Source organism: Barbus barbus (genome assembly GCF_936440315.1).
Source record: "Barbus barbus genome assembly, chromosome: 26".
Classification (NCBI taxonomy): domain Eukaryota; kingdom Metazoa; phylum Chordata; class Actinopteri; order Cypriniformes; family Cyprinidae; genus Barbus; species Barbus barbus.
Window position 1 is genome coordinate 13,305,256 of NC_136754.1, and position 18,543 is coordinate 13,323,798.

Here is an 18,543-nt window from a genome sequence, read left to right on the forward strand (position 1 = left end):
AGGTAAGAACGGACCTGAGGTGATGGGTAACCAAGGCGCGGATTCATTGTTCAACTAAATCACGCGCTGTGTACAGAATGAATGAGTATACATACGAAGCGGTGACTTATAGTTTCGTCATATGACGTCAGAGTTCACTAATCGTAATCATGAATTAATTAATACCAAATCCACCGGTGATGCACGACTCTGTGTGCGGACAGGCCAGTAAATGCATCAGGGATCCAATTTGCGCATAGTACCATAACAAAATCACGTATTTTGTTTGACTAATAGCCTAACTTTTTTGCTTTTGTGAGTGATATAACGAAAAATTAACGAGAGTTTATATTTGGTGTATAATTATATAGGTGGGCTTATCACTCTAAAAAATGTCAGACGCAGTCATTTCCGCTCACCAAAGAAGACCATGACGCATAGGAGACTAAAATAGACTAATATGTCTTTTGATTGTGTTTGTAAAAAAAGAAAAAAAAAAAAAAAAGGGAGAGAGCGAGAACGAGAAAGACAAATAAATATAGCGCAAGTAAAAAAAAAGAAAAAAAAAGTGTGCGCTATTTTTATTCACAATGAAATTTCAGCACCCCAGTGTTGGACAGCGCTCAGTCCGTGACCCAATGACAAATGTGGCATTTTTGAACTTGGTTCTTTTTGTTGTCGTGTCCACCCTCTATTGTCCCATCATTGCTCAGTACGTAAGTCTGTCTGTATGGAGTGACTGATGTGGTTTGGGACCTCGAGACAACCCACGGACCGGTGAGCCTAATTGGCAGTCACATTGTCATGTCAAGTTGAAAAAAAAGTTGCAAATTGTCCTTTCTCCCGACATTAGGTTTAGAGGAAAGTTCCATTTGCGGTGTATGTGTGTGACTCGTTCATCGATGAGGAAGGAACTGTACTATTATATCCCGGGAGGAAGGGTTGATGACGTCTGTGGCATACTTAATGTGACTTATTGAAAAAAAGGCAAGACTCCCTATTCATGGATAAAAATCCGAGGTAATCGGAGCACAGCAGAAAAAGTTTTGCAAAAGGATATGTAGAGTGCTGCTGATTTCACCGAGGTTTTGTTTGCAAAAGTGATTTTGTTCATATTTGCTTATTGTATAAAAGTGCAGGGGTTGAACCAACGAGCACATAAGCAAAGGACGGTGGCGCTTCAGGGAAGAGGTGCTGTGAGGAAGATCTCTATCACAGCCGCACCCGAGTCGCATCCAACAGCACTTCTATCTACCTACTCTGCAATAGGTAGGTTAAAATCCGACAAAGACGTTTTTATTCGGTTTAAACCAAGGAGTTATGATACGAAGACGCTCAGGCAACTGGATTTTCCTTTTCTAAAGATTATCTGCCGGTTTATTATCGTTTGCCTCATCGGGAGAAGGATTCTGTTGCGCATGCATGGCATTCTTTAAACTTTTCAGATTTCATCTCATCAGCGGGAAATACGAGTAAAAAAGTAAAAACCCGCTTCTGGCTTGCCTTTCTGGATTTTAGAGGCTTTCTTAGCAAAAGTTCTTTGCGCATTATTTAGGCTATATCGAATATAATATAGCCCAACCCAGGCGTCCGATGAATTTGTAAATGTACCGGGGCTGTATCGCGGCTAGTCTATAAGTGTTTTACATATTTAAGTTATTTCTTTAACTTTCTTCTATCTTTACAGCATGGCCAGATCTAGTAAAGCGACTTTGGCTTTGCTCATCTACGGAATCATGATGCACTACAGCGCCTACTGCACGCCTATCGGGATGACTTTTCCCAAGATGAGGTATGTATAAGCTTTTCTGGGATTTATTTCATGTTGAAACGGACTATATTCTTTATTTTAGTCTAAACAGTCTAGAATTTAATCATCTTGTCGAAGCGCGGGAAAAAACGGATAAAGATTTGATCTTTATTTTTTGGCTACTAAATTTATAGAGTGGGAAAAGGATTGGCTTTGTTGAATTATTCTGTAGACTTCAACGAGATTTCCCCCGAGTGTTTACGCAAGGCTACAGGCAAGCGCAATGTGGGAGGGCGTTCGTATCGCTAAGAAGGAATTTCTCCATCGGGACAGGCAGATGCAGTGTAGCTTGTATGAAAATGAGAAACCAATGAATGTAACGGGTGGCCCGTATAAGATGACGGTACAGTGGCGTCACTGTACAAACCGAAGAAAAAAACGAATGAGATGCTCAGCTCGGGACCTTTTGTTGTGTTAATTTACTGATGATAAGATTACAATGTCACTTATATTTGGTTACGTTTCACAAGTCACCATCAAATCTCATTATTGAGCACATATGGCCAAATATAGTAGGCTTCATCATAATTTTTAAGCTTTAAAAAAAAAACAAAAAAAACTGCGAAATAGCCTAAGATTATTATCGTCCCATTTACCCTAAAAATATACAAGAATAAGACAGTTTATTTATAAATCAATTCGATTCATGAACCCTCTTCAATCTTGACGCATTTATCATCTCGCAATGTAGCCTATTTTATTTATTTTGTTCGTAAAACAACTGTAGCCTATAATTTACTTTGTAGAATTAATTTAGCGATTTATTTAGACTTTGTTTCAAACCCTGTTTTTATCGACATTTTTGTGATTTAATAAATGAATCAATCCATTTCTTTTTCCAGACTAGACAACGATGTATTTGACGAAGACGGAAACTCGTTAAGCGACCTGGCTTTTGGCACTGATCAAATTTCTATACGAAGTCCTCCCTCTCTCACGGATGACCTATACACGCTATACTATCCGCCAGAGAAAAGGTAGCCTACATTATTTCACATCGCCTGACTGTATGTCATGTGAGAATCAATGTCATTATGTTTAGTTTATGTTGTTCCGCTATGTCTGTTTCCCAGCTTTTTTCCTTTGCTTTTTTTCTTTGTTGCTGTTGATATTTGCATCAAGTGACTTTTTAAGATAGATAGATAGATAGATAGATAGATAGATAGATAGATAGATAGATAGATAGAGACGGATCGATTGACAGATTTACTAGGGGAATCGAAAGTAACCTATTACGCGTTTAGCCGAGAGAAGAAAACAACTAAATCAGGCTGATTACTTTGCAACAAACGTGTTCTGTGGTATTTCATCACTGATATTATGTGTTTGGCGTTTTATCTCAGAACGGAAAGGCATGCAGATGGATTATTAGATAGAGCCTTGAGGGACATCCTGGTTCAGTTATCAGCACGAAAATATCTGCATTCTCTGATGGCAGTTCGCGTAGGGTAAGGGCATTTTTTAAGCGTTTACCTGCCGTCATCTTTGTTTTCCCCCTTTTAATTTCAGTGGAGGTGATTTCTCGTTGTCCTGTCTTGACTTTCTTTTGTCATTATTTTTCCCGACTTCTTGTGTCTTTGTCTGTGGGCTCGCATGGGCGTGGAATTTCATGGGGAACTGTTCGTAGACGAAACCCGATAAATTAAAAGTGATGTGTTAATTGCTTGTGCTAAGACGAAAATGTTAAGTGTATTGTCAGAGAAAAAAATGCCGAGAGACAATGAGTCAGAATACATTTAAATTCCAACATGCATAATTAATGAGGCTTGTCTGCTGGATCTTCTTTCGATTTCTAATAAAATTCGTTGTAATGCTAACGAAAAAAAATAACCCTCAAGATGAATTATTATTGAACAATGGAATAAAAAAATATGTTTAGATCATCAAGAGCGTTTATGCTGTACTGAAACCTGTTAACACATTCTCTGTGCCAGCTGGTAGCCTAATAATAGTTCATATATTTGCAGCGGAGGAAGCAGCGAGGAGGACGAATCGGAAACCTTATCAAAAAGGCATTCGGATGGGATCTTCACCGACATTTACAGTCGCTACCGAAAACAGATGGCCGTCAAGAAGTATTTAGCCGCCGTCCTGGGAAGAAGGTACAGACAGAGAATTAAAAACAAAGGACGTCGATTTGCTTATTTGTAGCGCTGACAAAACTGCCCCCAACTGCCCCTCCATGTGTACATTCAGTCCTAAGATCAAAGTCATTCTGATATAACTGATTAATCAGTGGATCGCGCCTGTGTTCTTTAAACATGTATTTATGTATGAAGTAAAGCCATTAAAATGAATATTTTACTAATAACATTGTTTTTCTTTTTGTACAAAAGCACTTGAAACCGCACAGTTATACTTTGTGGACCAACCTTTCAGTTTCATGTATATAGCTATATATGTTAAAAAACAAAAGAGAACAAAAACCATCAGGAGAAAAAAAATGTGCACCTTGAACGTTATGCGCCTGATATCTTTTCAAATTCATCATCATATGCAGAAAATAAATAGATTTTAAAAAGACAATCAAAGTTCTGAATGTTATACTTATTTTTGTAATCTGCTAAAGAATAGAGTCTTATTTTATCCAAAGTCTGCCCAGGGATGTATCCAACATACTCTGTAAAGTACAGGGCTGTTTCAACTGTTGTGACTCCCCCCTAAAAAGGGGGAGTGGGAGAGGGATATATAGTAGCTGGCACGATTCCCTCTTTCTTAGCCCACTCATTTGTGAACTGTACTTCAAATCACCTATCTTCTCCAGATGGAATGTGATTGTCCTGCCTGTGTTTGTGATTGGAGCCAGTAACCAGTATGCCTGACTGGGAGAAAAAAAAAAGACACTGGAGTAACTGTAGTATTGATATACATGTTTTTTCCTTGTTGGGTTTTCTTTCTATTGTTTTTTCTTCATCCCAGTGCATGGTATACTTAAAATGTATACATGCATGTCCTTTGTTTCCCATCCACTCAACGTTTCCATGTTCATTGTATTGGTCCCCCCATCAGATCCGCCTCTGAGAAACCAGAGAAAAAAAACTGAATCAAATCGAAGAAGTCCTAATATTCAAATGCATGCTCCACCTAAAACGTGTTGTGGAATTGGCGTGTCGGTCTCTCTCTCAGTTCTTTGCATGTATTTGATGCCTTTGTGGGTGGCTTTGCGTCATTTCTGACCGAATTTTGTTCTTATGCCTTAAGCTGTGAATGCTTTATGTGCTATCTGCAGTTAGACTAAACCAGTATCGAGTAGCAAGTTATGACATAATGATCATCTGATGCCACCACTATTTTACAATTCAGTTAAGAAATGAATGTGGTGGATGGTCCCTTCACGTCCATGACTTAATCGTGAAAAATTCTTCAGTGATGTGATCGCTCCTTAATTCTGATAGGACAAAGTATGCTTAATGGTTTCATTCATCAGCTCATCGTAGATCTAGAAAAAAAATCAATTGTGTTAATGCTTATCTGTAATTGCTGCTGATGACTGAGGGAATGTGAGGCTGAGAGAATGGGGAGGCCACCGAGAGCGAAGGGGGAGGTCCTTGTGAACTTCAACGTGACCATTGTCATATTCATCACCCTTATTGGCAGATAGTGCTAGTGCATGTTGAAGATAGCCTTTTTCTTGTATGTATAGATAAGGAATGCCCATCACCCTTTAGGGAGGGATGCACTGCAAAATCATCTATTGTTTGTCTTTTTTTTCTGCCATATATTTTGGTTAAGCCTGTATTGAATTCAGTATATTTCTCCTGATATGGAAATCAGGTCTTATTCATCCACTAATTCAATATGTAAACCGTCCCAGGCATGAAATCAATCTTTCTTCAATTTGGCATTGTCCCCCAGGCTTTATGTGAGTATGGATGCATCTCTCAGAGTGTTATGTGAGGTGTGTGTGTGCGTAGGTAGGGCGGGCGGTGGGTGGGCGAGTGAATGCGTGCGTGAACATAATGATGTTATGAAAGATGATATGGGTTTTGGCTTAGGTGCCTTGTGACAACTTACGACAAAAAATCGCCACTTATCACGGATGGCAATTTTAGTGGCCCTACGATGCTGCAAACTATTAGGTTCCATTTCACAAACTCCATCTTTACTTTTTCCTCTTCTTTTCGAAACTTGGTTTCAAACCTAATTATTTAATTAGAGCTGAAAAGCATGGCCAGCATATATTGTGATCAAATCTATTACTGAAGTGGTGTACATGGTAAAAGTATTAATTGTCTGGATTGTTTAAGCTGATGAATGTGTGTAAATGTGGCAAGCACGTGTTTCTGTTTAGCTCTACTCATTGTAGCTCAAGCTCCATGAAGCCTAGCTAGGTTTTGTGTTGTTTCTTGTTGCATAGCTTGAGGGTTTTTTGACAGCGAGCGGAAAACCTGATGGAACCCAGGCCACAGCAAAGCCTGTTGTGTACATTTCTGAAAGCGCCGAAAGCCTTAATGTGAACGTTTTATCTATACCTGAAACATTATATATGTGACAAGTGAATATTAGCAAGTGACATCATCCTATATTAACACATATAACTCCTTAGGGGTTGACATTTTTAAATGTTAAAAAGTGTTGTAAGATTTGTATGAATAAATTTTTGTAAACAACACAATTTCTAATCCATGTCTAATCTTTGGAACGTTCCATGTAGCCTGTGTGAACACACAGTTTGTGTGTTTCTCTATACGGCTACTTTTATTCACACAAGCACATGAGGAAGGCTCACGCTGTGGCACTAATGATAGACCAAAACCCACTGCTGTTCAAGATGTGTAATCAGTATAATTCAGATCTCCAAATATCACTGTGGGTGAGCCGAGTGGTTGTGACGGCTTTAATTTATACTCACAACAATCAGAACATTAACATCATGTCAGGCGATTAGATCACAACGAAACACCCACTTCAACACTGACAGCAAGACACATACGCACACATTGCATACATGTACTCGTAAACAAAGAAATATTTGAAATGAATGACCAGCTATATAACAACACACATAAATAATTCTACAGTGGTGGCGGAAGATCACACAAATTCGTCCAGCAATAAAGGTGACTCAAGATGCTGAAGATACATATAATTTGCACATGAAGTGTTTCTGGACGTCCCAGTCAACTACAGAGGTAAGTCAGAAGCCTCTATTCTCTGGACTGGAATCAATTTCAGAAACAAAAACAAAATAGTGAAACTAAAGCTTCAAAGTTCGATTTAAAGAAGATGGGAAAAACATTAGATGACAAATTTTGTAATGCATGGTGCTAACAGTGCCAAAGGTTGTAGGTTCGATTCCCAAGGAAAACAAGAACTGATTAAATCTACACTTTCAAAGCAAAAGCATAAATATAAGGGATACGTTTTTGGTGTGCTGCACCTTCAACACAAGCTACCTTCAGTCCATCCTTGAAGAAAAGCATGTTTTTAGGACAAGATAGCTCTGTCTGAGCCAGTAGAGACCTCATGACACACTCGACTCTATAGCTCCTCACATATCTTCTGTCATTCATCTTTCCTGCCTTCCAGCCATCCACAAGTCATGTTTCCTTCTGGGATGAGACCTTCAGTCAATCTTATTCAGAAGTATGGCCAGAGTGGGCAAAGTGTCACTTGCTGTTTATTTTATAATGTCCAAAGCACTGTATAGCACTGGTAAAAAGCTACTGAAACTCCTCCTTAAAGGGAGCCTGGAGACAAGTGCTAATGGAATCGCTTCTAACCCAGCTAGATGATGATGGAAACACTACTTACCCTACTAAACGATATAAAAGGACTATTTTAACGATGCAGCATGTATTAAAGAACAAGCCTAAAGGAGCTTCACAATAAATCTGAACACATTCCAGTGGGTGGAACAAACAACACTCAAGAAAACTCTTCAGTGTTCTATAAGTCTTTACGGGGACGTTTCTGCATTCAACAGTGGGAGTTTTCCATGATCGCTCTCAAGCTACCATGTATAAAAATAGACATCCCTATTGTATAGTAGTGTTGTCCTAGTACACATTCTCTCTGACTGAGAGACAAAGGCTGGGAAGGGAACTCGACCCACGGGACTGGGGCTGAGGGTGTGGCTCCAGATCCATTAGTGTGATCTGATCCTGTGCTCCATGCAGAAGGCGGATCCTTGCTCCCATAGTCAACTAACTTAATCAGGGAAGTGTTGCTGAGCAACAGGCCACAAAGGACTGTATATCTGTAGGTGAGCATGTATATACACAAGGTATTTGATGGCAGCTCGAAGAAAACTTTAAGGGACGTTGCTGTGGCTATACACATTTTCTGTGGAATACCATAGACCAAGGGTTTTCAAAATGGGGTCTGCAAGGGGGTTAAATGAGGGCTGTGAATTTTAGAATAAAAAATAAATGCTGTTCTTTTAAACATTCTATTCATCTAAACATTTATTACAGTTTACATAAAATATTAAGCAGCACTGCTATTGACATTGATAACAACATTAAATTAAGTTTTTTGGCACCAAATCAGCGTATGTGACCCTGGACCACAAAACCAGTCATTAAGTGTTAATTTTTCGAAATTGAGATTTATACATCATCTGAAAGCTGAATAAATAAGTGTTCCATTGATTTATGGTTTGTTAGGATAGGGCAATATTTGGCCGAGATACAACTATTTGAATATCTGGAATCTGAAAAATCTAAATATTGAGAAAAATGCCTTTGAAGCTGTCCAAATGAAGTCCTTAGCAATGCATATTACCAATAAAAAATGAGGTTTTAATATATTTACGGTAGGAAATGTATGTATTTATGCAAATGTATTATGTATTTATGTGCAATGTATTTTTGGTTATTGCTACAAATAGACCCGTGCGACTTAAGAGACTTAATAATTTTTGAAAGATAATGTCACACTGATTACTAGAGCAATGAAACTTTGCCATCAAAGGAATAAATTTTCACCTACAATCCCTGCCGGACCTGAGACTCAAACCCACAACCTTCAGGTTACAAGTCCAACTCCGTTATCCATTAGGCCACGACTGCCCCTATATTTAAAAATATAATAAACCAGGTATTTTAAACCGTAATAATATTTCACAATATTTCAGTTTTTACTGTATTTTCAGATAAAATAAATGCAACCTTAGTGAGCATAAGCCACTTTAAAAACATTTAAAAATGTCTTACCAACCCCAAATGTTTGAAGAGAAGTTTAAATATATTGAACTTAAATATAGTTGATCTCAAATGTGCTTTCAAGTTCATAAAAGGTCTATGTTTTCCAAATGATATTTGATCAATTTACTTGCAGATTGACAATATAAAAGTCAGTTAATAATTTTGAAAGCACTAATTTTGGAAGCATGAATGTTTTTTTTGTTTTTTTGATGGATGGATGGATAGACCGATAGATCTCTTGCCATATTTGGGTGTCCTTGGCATCAAAAGGTTTAAAGAAACCCCTGCTACAAAAATCATCCATTAAACCATAATGTTTCAGCTCAAATGAAAGAGTTACAGCTATTCAAAATCTGTTTGTTGCACAAAATTGAATGTAAACATCACATTCATTTTCCCCCGGTTTAGCTTCCACTCCTCCAAGGAAAGACTGTGTTCACCAAGCTGTTTGTCTAAGGGCCAACAGAGCCCTCCTTCCTTCAATTAAAGCTGTGAAAACAGCAGCCAGGCAGGAATCATGCTGGGAGCCTCCATCTTAGCCATGTACTTGTTCTCTGCTGCAGCCCCTTTACACCATACCCCCTTGCCACACTCCTGAGGTGTGAGGATGCCGGGTAGATGGGTGTGAAGTGGGGGTTAAGGGGGGTTTTCCAAGAGGGTGACTTCATTGAGACTGGCACCCACCCCCAGCTCACAGTGCTCCTTTCTATTGTGTGTCCCCCCAATGTGAGATGTGACTTATGCATGTGTGTGTGTGTGTGTGTACATGAACACACTCCCTTAGGGAGTAATTTGCAGTCACACAACAATATGTCAAAGGTAAATCTGTGGCCTTGGTGATTGGGGAGGTGGGGGGCTGGTGCCTGAGACAGCTTTTTTTTTTTTTTATTGGACTTTATTTTAAGCACAAATAAAGTGTATAGCTGCTGTATACTGATACAAATTTCCAAGATTCAATTCTGATTCACAAACTCTCGTTTCAATTCTAAACCTATTTCAATTGTGCATTTTCTGTAAAAAAATTCCTTTTACTAACAAGAAAAACATTCTTCCTCAGTTCAAGCTAAAAAATATTCAGGGAACCTCATAACTTGGTACATTACAATAAATATTGCTGTTTAATATGAATTTAAAAAGTAATTAACAACAGGGCCTAAACTATGTAAACCTCTATATTTAATAATCAACACAATTAAACTATAAACTTTAATTAAAGACTATAGAAAAGCCATGAATCTAAACAACATGTATAAATCAAAAGATTTCAGGCAAATTGTTTACTCATTTATTAGTTATTCACTATTTATGTATTTTTAAATGTACCAAACTGATCACTGATAGCAATGATAACTTGATGTTAATTCATTTATCTGACAGATTCTGTGAATTCATTCAGTAAGATCAATCAGACTGATTCAATCTGCTTCATATCAATCAGACTTCAAACTCCTGAGTTTATGAGTCGTTTTGAATGATTCATTAAAAGGACTGATTTGTAAGAGTATGTTTTTGATTCTCTAGAAAGGATAGACTCGTAAGAGTAATTTTTTCATGAATCAAAGTACAATGGTTGCACTGTATGTTTTTGATTCATTATGAAGAATGAACTCATAAGAGTCATTTTTCAAGAATCAGACTACACTACTAGCATTGTATTTTTGATCCTTTTTGTTTTTTTGAGGTTCATCTCATAAGAGTCATTTGTTTGTGAATTTAGACTACACTGATGGCATTGTTTGTTTTTGATTCACTAAAAAAGTCTGTCTCATAAGAATCATTTGTTCATGAATCAGGCTACATCGATTTCACTCTATGATAATTAAAAATATGTGTTTTAAAAGAGTCAGTTGTATCTGAATCACACTACAACCGGCATTGCATGCAGCCTACGAGGACAACCTAATAGAAAGATGTTTTCATTATTTTGTGGTAATCAGCCTTTTTATCTCATGACTTTCAATACGGACAACCAACTCATACAAAATACTACTTCTACGAGACTGCCGGTTCGGCAGCGGGAGAGCGCCGCTGCTAAAAAGCAGTAGAAAAAAAGTAAAAGGGTAAAAGCTCACTCTCAAGTTTTAAGAAGGGATATCACTATCAAATAAAGATCACGATTCATTTCAAAATCGATATTTTACCCAGATTCACCCCACTGTTTGAGGGTCAGACAGTAGACACTAGAAAAGCGACACCCCTGCAAGTCACTCTGTGAAACATTACCTCAAGATGATACAGCCACCCCACTACTATGAATCATTCAGTAGTGTCCGCTAAAAGGCCAAGGGGCCGGTCTTCCACTACCCTGGCCTGAAGCAAACCAGTTTAGTGTTCCAATATCCCCTCTTAGTGAGCCACTGCGGCTGTCAAAACTGCCAAAGAGCACAAAGCTGGTTATGACACACTGCCTTCCTCGAGGGAATCAGGGGCACTTACACAGCAGAGAGAGCACTGAGACGTAACTCGCACTGACACTGACTGGTGATCATCCCTAAACGCAATGTTTATCTTCAAAAGGAAGCACTTAGTCTGGATTTCTCTTGTTTTTTATCAAGCAGTACATTATGCTCATTAAATGTAAATGACTTGCTGTGGTATTGGTAGCTGTGATGTATAGGGCCAGAGCACTGCTTGTGTGTATTTGTTGATGATACCAGGAAATACAGTGTTGCTAAGCCACAGGAGTTTGGCGGATACCGAGCAAGAATCGTACAGGGAGGAACAGGGGAAAACTAAAGCCTGTGGGAAGAACCAAAGACGTCAAAACAGTGAGTGGCAGCAGCTCCTAGTTTACCTGAAACGACAGACTGAGTTTACCAGTGCGTGGTCCTATGCTTAGAGACCACAGATGACTCACACTTTTTACATTTGCAATTGTTTTTTGCCTTATTGTAGGTCTTAACTGCGTAACTGACTGCGGTGCTGTTTGAAAAGAAATCCTTGTCTGAGAAGCAGAGAAAAGAAGAAAAGGATGTCCATGGTGTTGAACTCTGTCACTAGTTTACCGGAGCTGAACCGAGGGGTCAAGTTTTTCCTGCTTAGCATTTGCCCCTACTGGTAGATATTGGAATTACATGCATTTTCCACATTGACAGCCATTTAAAATGATCTGGGAATTCTCTCTCTCTCTCTCTCTCTCTCTCTCTCTCTCTCTCTCTCTCTCTCTCTCTCTCTCTCTCTCTCTCTCCAGGTTAAAAGTTTTAAAAAAAAAAAAAAAATATATATATATAATCAAGTCAAGTCAAGTTCAAGTCAAGTTGAGCTTTATTGTCATTCCGCTACATGTGGGGACATGCAGTGGAACGAAATGTCGTGTCTCGCAGGACCACGGTGCTACATAAATACAGACATTACAACAATGAAGTAAAAAAAACTATAAACCTATACACTACTAACAGATTTAACTATAAGTATACTATATATAAGTATTTACCCTATACAAACTAAAAGGATAAAAAATACAACTATACGAATGCTTCACATAAATATTACCCTATACAAACTAAAAAATAGAAGATAAAAAATACAAACTATACGAATGCTTCACAAATACTGTACATGTGCAAAGAGAGACATTTGAGTCAGCAGCTGGTTGGGGAACAGTGCAGGATGATTTGTAGTGCATGAGCATGTAAACATACATATATTGCTGAGTTTTTTGTGAGATTGTGCACACGCAGCAGTGTGTGTAAGTGTCCATAGTGCACATAGTGTAAAGTGTAAGTGTCCATAGTGCACATAGTGTAGAGTGTGAGTGTCCATAGTGTAAAGTGTCCATAGTGTAAAGAAAAATAAGAATAAAATAAATAAAAAACTAATTAAAGTTCCATACAGTTTTTCTTTGGTGTGGTAAGGTTTGGGGTGGGGGGTGGTCCATGTTCAGGAGGAAGGGGTTTGCATGGGGTTTCAGAGGGGGGCGGGGTGGTTTGAGTTCAGGGCTCTCACAGCCTGGGGGAAAAAGCTGTTGAACAGTCTGGCGGAGCGGGCTCTGATGCTCCGGTACCGTCTTCCTGATGGTAGGAGCTGGAAGAGACTGTGGGAGGGATGGGTGGAGTCCTTCACGATGCTGTTGGTTTTGCTGGAGCATCGTGTAAGGAAGATGTCCAGGATGGAGGGGAGAGGGGCACCGATGATCTTTGCAGCTGTGTTCACTGTCCGCTGGAGGGTCTTGCGGTCAGCAGCACTGCAGTTCCCGTACCAGACAGTGATGCAGCTGGTCAGCACACTCTCAATGGTGCCTCTGTAGAATGTGGTGAGGATGGGTGGAGGGAGACTTGCTCTTTTCAGCCGGCGGAGAAAGTGTAGGCGCTGTTAATATAGATAGAATGTTAAAAACGAATTTTAGTTCCTATTCATGGTGTCCCAAAATAGCACAGTTGAGTATGCTTAATTGATCTTAAGTTTATCTTAAGAAATACTAAAGAATAATTTTTACTTTATTCAGTATAAATTAGTGCGCGAAAATAGAGCACTTTAAGTACATTATGGAAGTGTACTTTTTTAATCTGGGTCTTTTTCAGCAAGCAACATTTAAGCTATAAAAATATATTATATCCCCAAAGGCTGCATTTATTTGATGAAAAATTAAGTAAAACAGTAATGTTGTGAAATATTACTACATTTTAATATAATGCTATCTATTTTAATATATTTGAAAATGTTATTTATCCCTGCTATTGCAGCTGAATAATCAGCAGCTATTACTCCAGTCTTTAGTGTGACATGATCCTTCAGAAATGATTCTAATATGCTGATTTGCTGCTCAAGAAACATTTATTATTATTATTATTATATTGTGCTCTTTGGCAGATAACAGTTGTGCAGCTTAGTATTTATGTGGAAACTTTGACACATTTTTAAAGGGTTCTTAAATTCAAATGAACAGCATTTATTTGAAATAAAAATCTTTTGTAATGCTGTAAATTACTTTTGATCAATTTAATGCTTCCTTGCCAAAGAAGTATTAACTTTCCCATCATGCATCTCCCAGAACATTAAATCCTCTGGCACTAAAGAAGCTACCATAAATGACAAACCTTCTGTGTCTGCAACTTATTGCTCTAGGAGATGAAACGGTGTAGTTCTTCTTTTTTTTTTTTTCCAGATACCAGCCCAACAAATATAAGCTGAGCATTACTGCCACCTTCCTGCAGAAAGGCTTCTTTTTGACAGTGATAAAGGTAGGCTGCTCTGTGGGTGGGTTGCCAAAAACAAAGACATCCAAAGACAGTGGGCTCATGGAGTTTCAGAAGGCTTGGAGATATGTCGGCAACATTACTGTCTGCGTCTGGATTTTGACGAGAGGTAAAATACACATAGCCCCCACAAAGGGGGATTGGGAAGTGACTCCGCATTCCTTCAGCGAAGCAGACACTCCTTTCCGTGTGGAGCATCTGTCCTCAATTTCTCTTATGAGTGAAATAATCCAAACTCTCATTTCTTGGCCACCCACCCACTCATCTCATCACATCTGCTTCTGTGCAGGATAATATTGATTTGTGCGTAGGAAATTGTGATAATGAATGAAAGTCTAAATCCACACACTAGAAATATACTCGACCTGTCATTATTTTCTCATTTACAGAAGAATGGGAAGAGAATGCACATTAGTATTCAAGAGCACTAAAAATAACCTCTTCTTGTCAAGTATAACTATCAACAGTATGTTCAGGGCAAAGGTCAAGGTCATCCAATTACTCAAAGAGCTAGAATTAAGAGAGTAAGATTCAGTCTTGTCGCGCTGAACTGTTTATTGCACACACAGTCACGTTTCATGAATTGAACAGATATAATATAAATAGTGATGTAATAAGTGATTTTTGTGTGTGATATATTTACTCTAAAAAATGTAAAAATAGGGCACAATGAACACTATAAATATGTAGGAATTTTCCATATTCATTTTTTTACAGGTGTTTTACCTGTATTTTGAATTTTTCACTGCCTTGCGTTGTGTTTAGGGTTAATTATTATTGTTATTATTTTTTTTTTTTCTGCTTTGGATCACTTTTAGTGTTGTCATACCAAAATATCAATAATAAAATTAGTTGGTATCAATACCAGTAACATTTCATGGTTCTCAGTACAATAGCAAAGACATATATATATAATTAAAATTAGTTAATTATTAAATATGTATTATAAAATAACACATCAAAACTTTAGCATGCAATCTCTATATATTGTTCAATCAAGTAAACATTGCATTAAAAGATTAAATGCATATTAGTAATACAATTTAAAACAAAACCACATTACATTTAACTGTGGCAAACTTATTTGTGTTTATAGTTATTTGTAACAATTTGGGAGTTTGTAGAGCACATTCTGAACAAACTGTGGCACACACAGCAGATTCTGATTAACTTAAACACCTCTGATTTGCCAATTATGTTCACACGCTCAACAAACATATCTGTGATTGGCTACAATGCTCAACACTGCAAAAACACATTGTGGATAAAAACCTTTGACACTCTTCACAGGTGCTTTTGCACAAATATGCACAAGAGAATTTCAAACCAGATGCCCTTCAGCAGGTACTCTGTACTACTGATATTGTTATGTTTTTAAACTTAAGTACTGACTTGGTACCAAAGCACAAAACTATTTTCATTGTTGAATGAAATGTCTAACATACGATTTAGCAACTTTAAATGTTTTTGATTATAAAAGATTTGATATCCTGAACATGCTACTTGCTACTAAATGTTTAGTACAATTTCTTTCTCTTGAAACGATGAGGAAAATATGCCCATCAGCCATACCCTGTCAGACAAACAGATGCTATTTGACTAAAGGAAGGTAAGCAGATAAGTCTCTACTTTAACAAATGAGCTAAAAAAAGAAGCTAGACAGGGTGAGAATTAGACGTTGAAGGGGCAATGCACCATAAGGTTCCTCATTCACACCTGTGAAAGACAGCCCATATTCCCTAAGGAGGCCAGATCCAAGCAGCCCAACAGCAGGACATGTTTCTGCTTGTGCTATGATGTGGCTTCTGTCATCTCTCTTCCACTCCCCCTCTGTTCTCTGTTGTTTCTCTTTGATTCTGTTTCTGTAGCCATTCACCTCAATCTCTGAATTCTATGCCATTAATCCACACTTGGAGAAGCCACTCATATGAGTGGGAAAATAAGACTAGCGCTCCAAGGCATCTCGCTCCGAGCAGGGTCAGCTTGTGGGTTTGTGGGGCCCTAGGCGAGATCATGAAAATGGGCCTCATTGGGGTAAAAGTTGTCAAAACAATGAAATATCCACAGATGCATTGCAGTGTGATGATTTATGTGTCTCTTTTTAAGAACAAACACAATTTTTTTTACATTGCACAGCGCAAAGAGAAAAAATGTGTTTTGCTACCCTTAGAAGCTACTATATATGTAGCTGAGCCTTAAAATGTACTTTTGTTGATGTAACTTATTGTAATCAGTGTGATCTAGTCAAAACGTTGGGGCAGAAATATGCAAAAGTGAATCTTAAAGGTGAAGTACGCAGTTTCTGTGCTACTAGTGTCATCTCGTGGAATTACAAAAATAAAGCATATTTGGTAACACTTTAGCATAGGGACTAAAAGTGTTTCTCACTACTAACTAGTTGCTTGTTAGCATGCATATTACTAGCTTATTGGCTGTTTATTAGTACTTATAAAGCACATATTCTGCATATTCTACATCCCTAATCCTACCCAATATCTAAACTTAACAACTACCTTACTAACTATTAATAAGCAGCAAATAAGGAGTTTACTGAAGGCAAAAGTTGCAGTTAATGGTTTGTTAATAATGAGAATTGGACCTTAATAAAAAAAGTGTGACCACATATTTTCATAAAACCTTTGCAAATGCCCCTTACAGTGGTTGCACTTGTTTAGCCCATTGTCTGTCTCTGTGTATTTTGGCAAGTCTTTAAATGGGTAATGAAAGGTTCATATTTTGGTTTTGGGAGTCCCCAACATCAGGTTGATATGCATGCAAGGTCATTTCATTGTTTTATAATATGCATTTATTTTTTACCTTACTTTTTCCAAAGCCCTCCTTTGCCTGACGCTAATCTGAGTGATTGGTCCGATTGGTCTCATTTTCATTTCATCACGCCTGTAATGCCTGATAAAGTAGCGTTTGTGAGCGCAGTGCTGCTTTGTGTACAGAGTTACCGGGGAAACCGCTATTTTTACTGCTCCAAAAACTGCACCTAGTGGCAAAAAATGAATTTGCATTTTCATTCAGACCAACGCAAAAAGACCAACAACTGGGCTTGCAATATGATAATGTTTCATGTTGAAGTCAACATGAAACGGCTTGGGATTCGTTTTAAAAACGACTCGTTTCAATGATTCAGAGTCGACTCTTTCTTTTGAGAGACAATAACTTTATACACAGTGCATTTTCAGATTTAAAACTTTTCAGGAAGTTTTCATTCACTTAGAGCTTTGTTACACACTGCAGAAAGGTCATTTTCAAAAATCCATAATAGGGGCACTTTAAATTTTGCCGTGCACTTCTGTAACTGAATCTGAATTTATTTGCAATGTAATTCGTCAGCCATTGTACCACACAAGCTAAACAACCTCTGGCTCAGACTGCTACAGTAGCCACGCCCCAAACTCTCGCTAATTGGTTGAGCCGGAAAGAGACTGACAGATCAGAGCGGCCCACTCTTAATGTTTTAATGGTATCTGGGAGCCTCAGTGTTTATACATTTGGGGGAGACAAAGCCATGAATGACATGCTTGGGAAAAGAGAATGCATCTTACAAACTTCACCTTCAAAATTAGAGATTAAGATTTTGTGAAACAAAACAAAAATCAACTAAAGCAATGTGGGAAAATATTTAAATAAAAATAATCAAATAGGGCCTATACATAGAAACACAACACCTCCTATTACTCATATCTCTGCATGACTTCTTTGCAGCTCTACGTCAGCATATGTCTGAATTCCTTCCCCAGAAAGCAAGGCAAGCCTTATCCTTTGACAAGATTCTGCCATGCAACGACACTTTACCATTGAAGTCAATGTTCACATGCTGGAAGTGTACGGCATGATTCAATCTCATTCATTGATTGCAATGGCACCGATCTAGTTAACACTGCTGTGTATTAAATGGTTTTGCATTCGTTGTGATCTATATACTTTTAAGAACCCCTCGGTATGTCCGCACCTTATGTGATGACCTATAAAGGACACCCAGACTTGACTCTAAATATCTTTCTAGAAAAACTTTACATTAACTTTGTCTCAACTAAAGAAGCAGAGTGGAGCAACAGCAGTCAATCATTTGATGCAAACTGACATGTGAACATGAAAGCTAAATGTTCCTTTAAGCTATGTTTTAGCTGTGTCCAGCATAACTTACATGCATTTGCTAATAACACAGACAGCTGTGGGAAAAAGAATGACACATGAACATAGCAAAATCCATTTTCCAATTAAACCTCTTATTGATTAAAACTGTAATAATTTTAATAACAAATGATATGTAATAATTTGAATACCTGAGTAATACTATACAATATTTATGTGGATTTATATTATTCAATAACTGGTAACACTTTAGTTTGGTGACCAATTCTCACTATTAACTAGTAGCTTATTACCACGCATATTA

General features: G+C 37.9%; 1 protein-coding gene across 2 annotated transcripts; it reads left to right on the top strand.

Moving 5' to 3' along the window:
• Nucleotides 1–1,667: 1,667 nt before the first annotated feature.
• On the top strand, nt 1,668–3,940 carry LOC306845743 (glucagon family neuropeptides-like; the record flags this gene model as incomplete). Of its 2 annotated transcripts, XM_079378715.1 has the most annotated exons (4): nt 1,668–1,771; nt 2,632–2,766; nt 3,133–3,237; nt 3,757–3,940. In XM_079378715.1, 4 exons carry the CDS (start codon nt 1,668–1,670, stop codon nt 3,938–3,940), a joined length of 528 nt encoding a protein of 175 aa, XP_079234841.1. The 2 variants fall into 2 exon arrangements, with proteins under 2 accessions (XP_079234841.1, XP_079234842.1); XM_079378716.1 differs by lacking the exon at nt 3,133–3,237.
• Nucleotides 3,941–18,543: the final 14,603 nt, after the last annotated feature.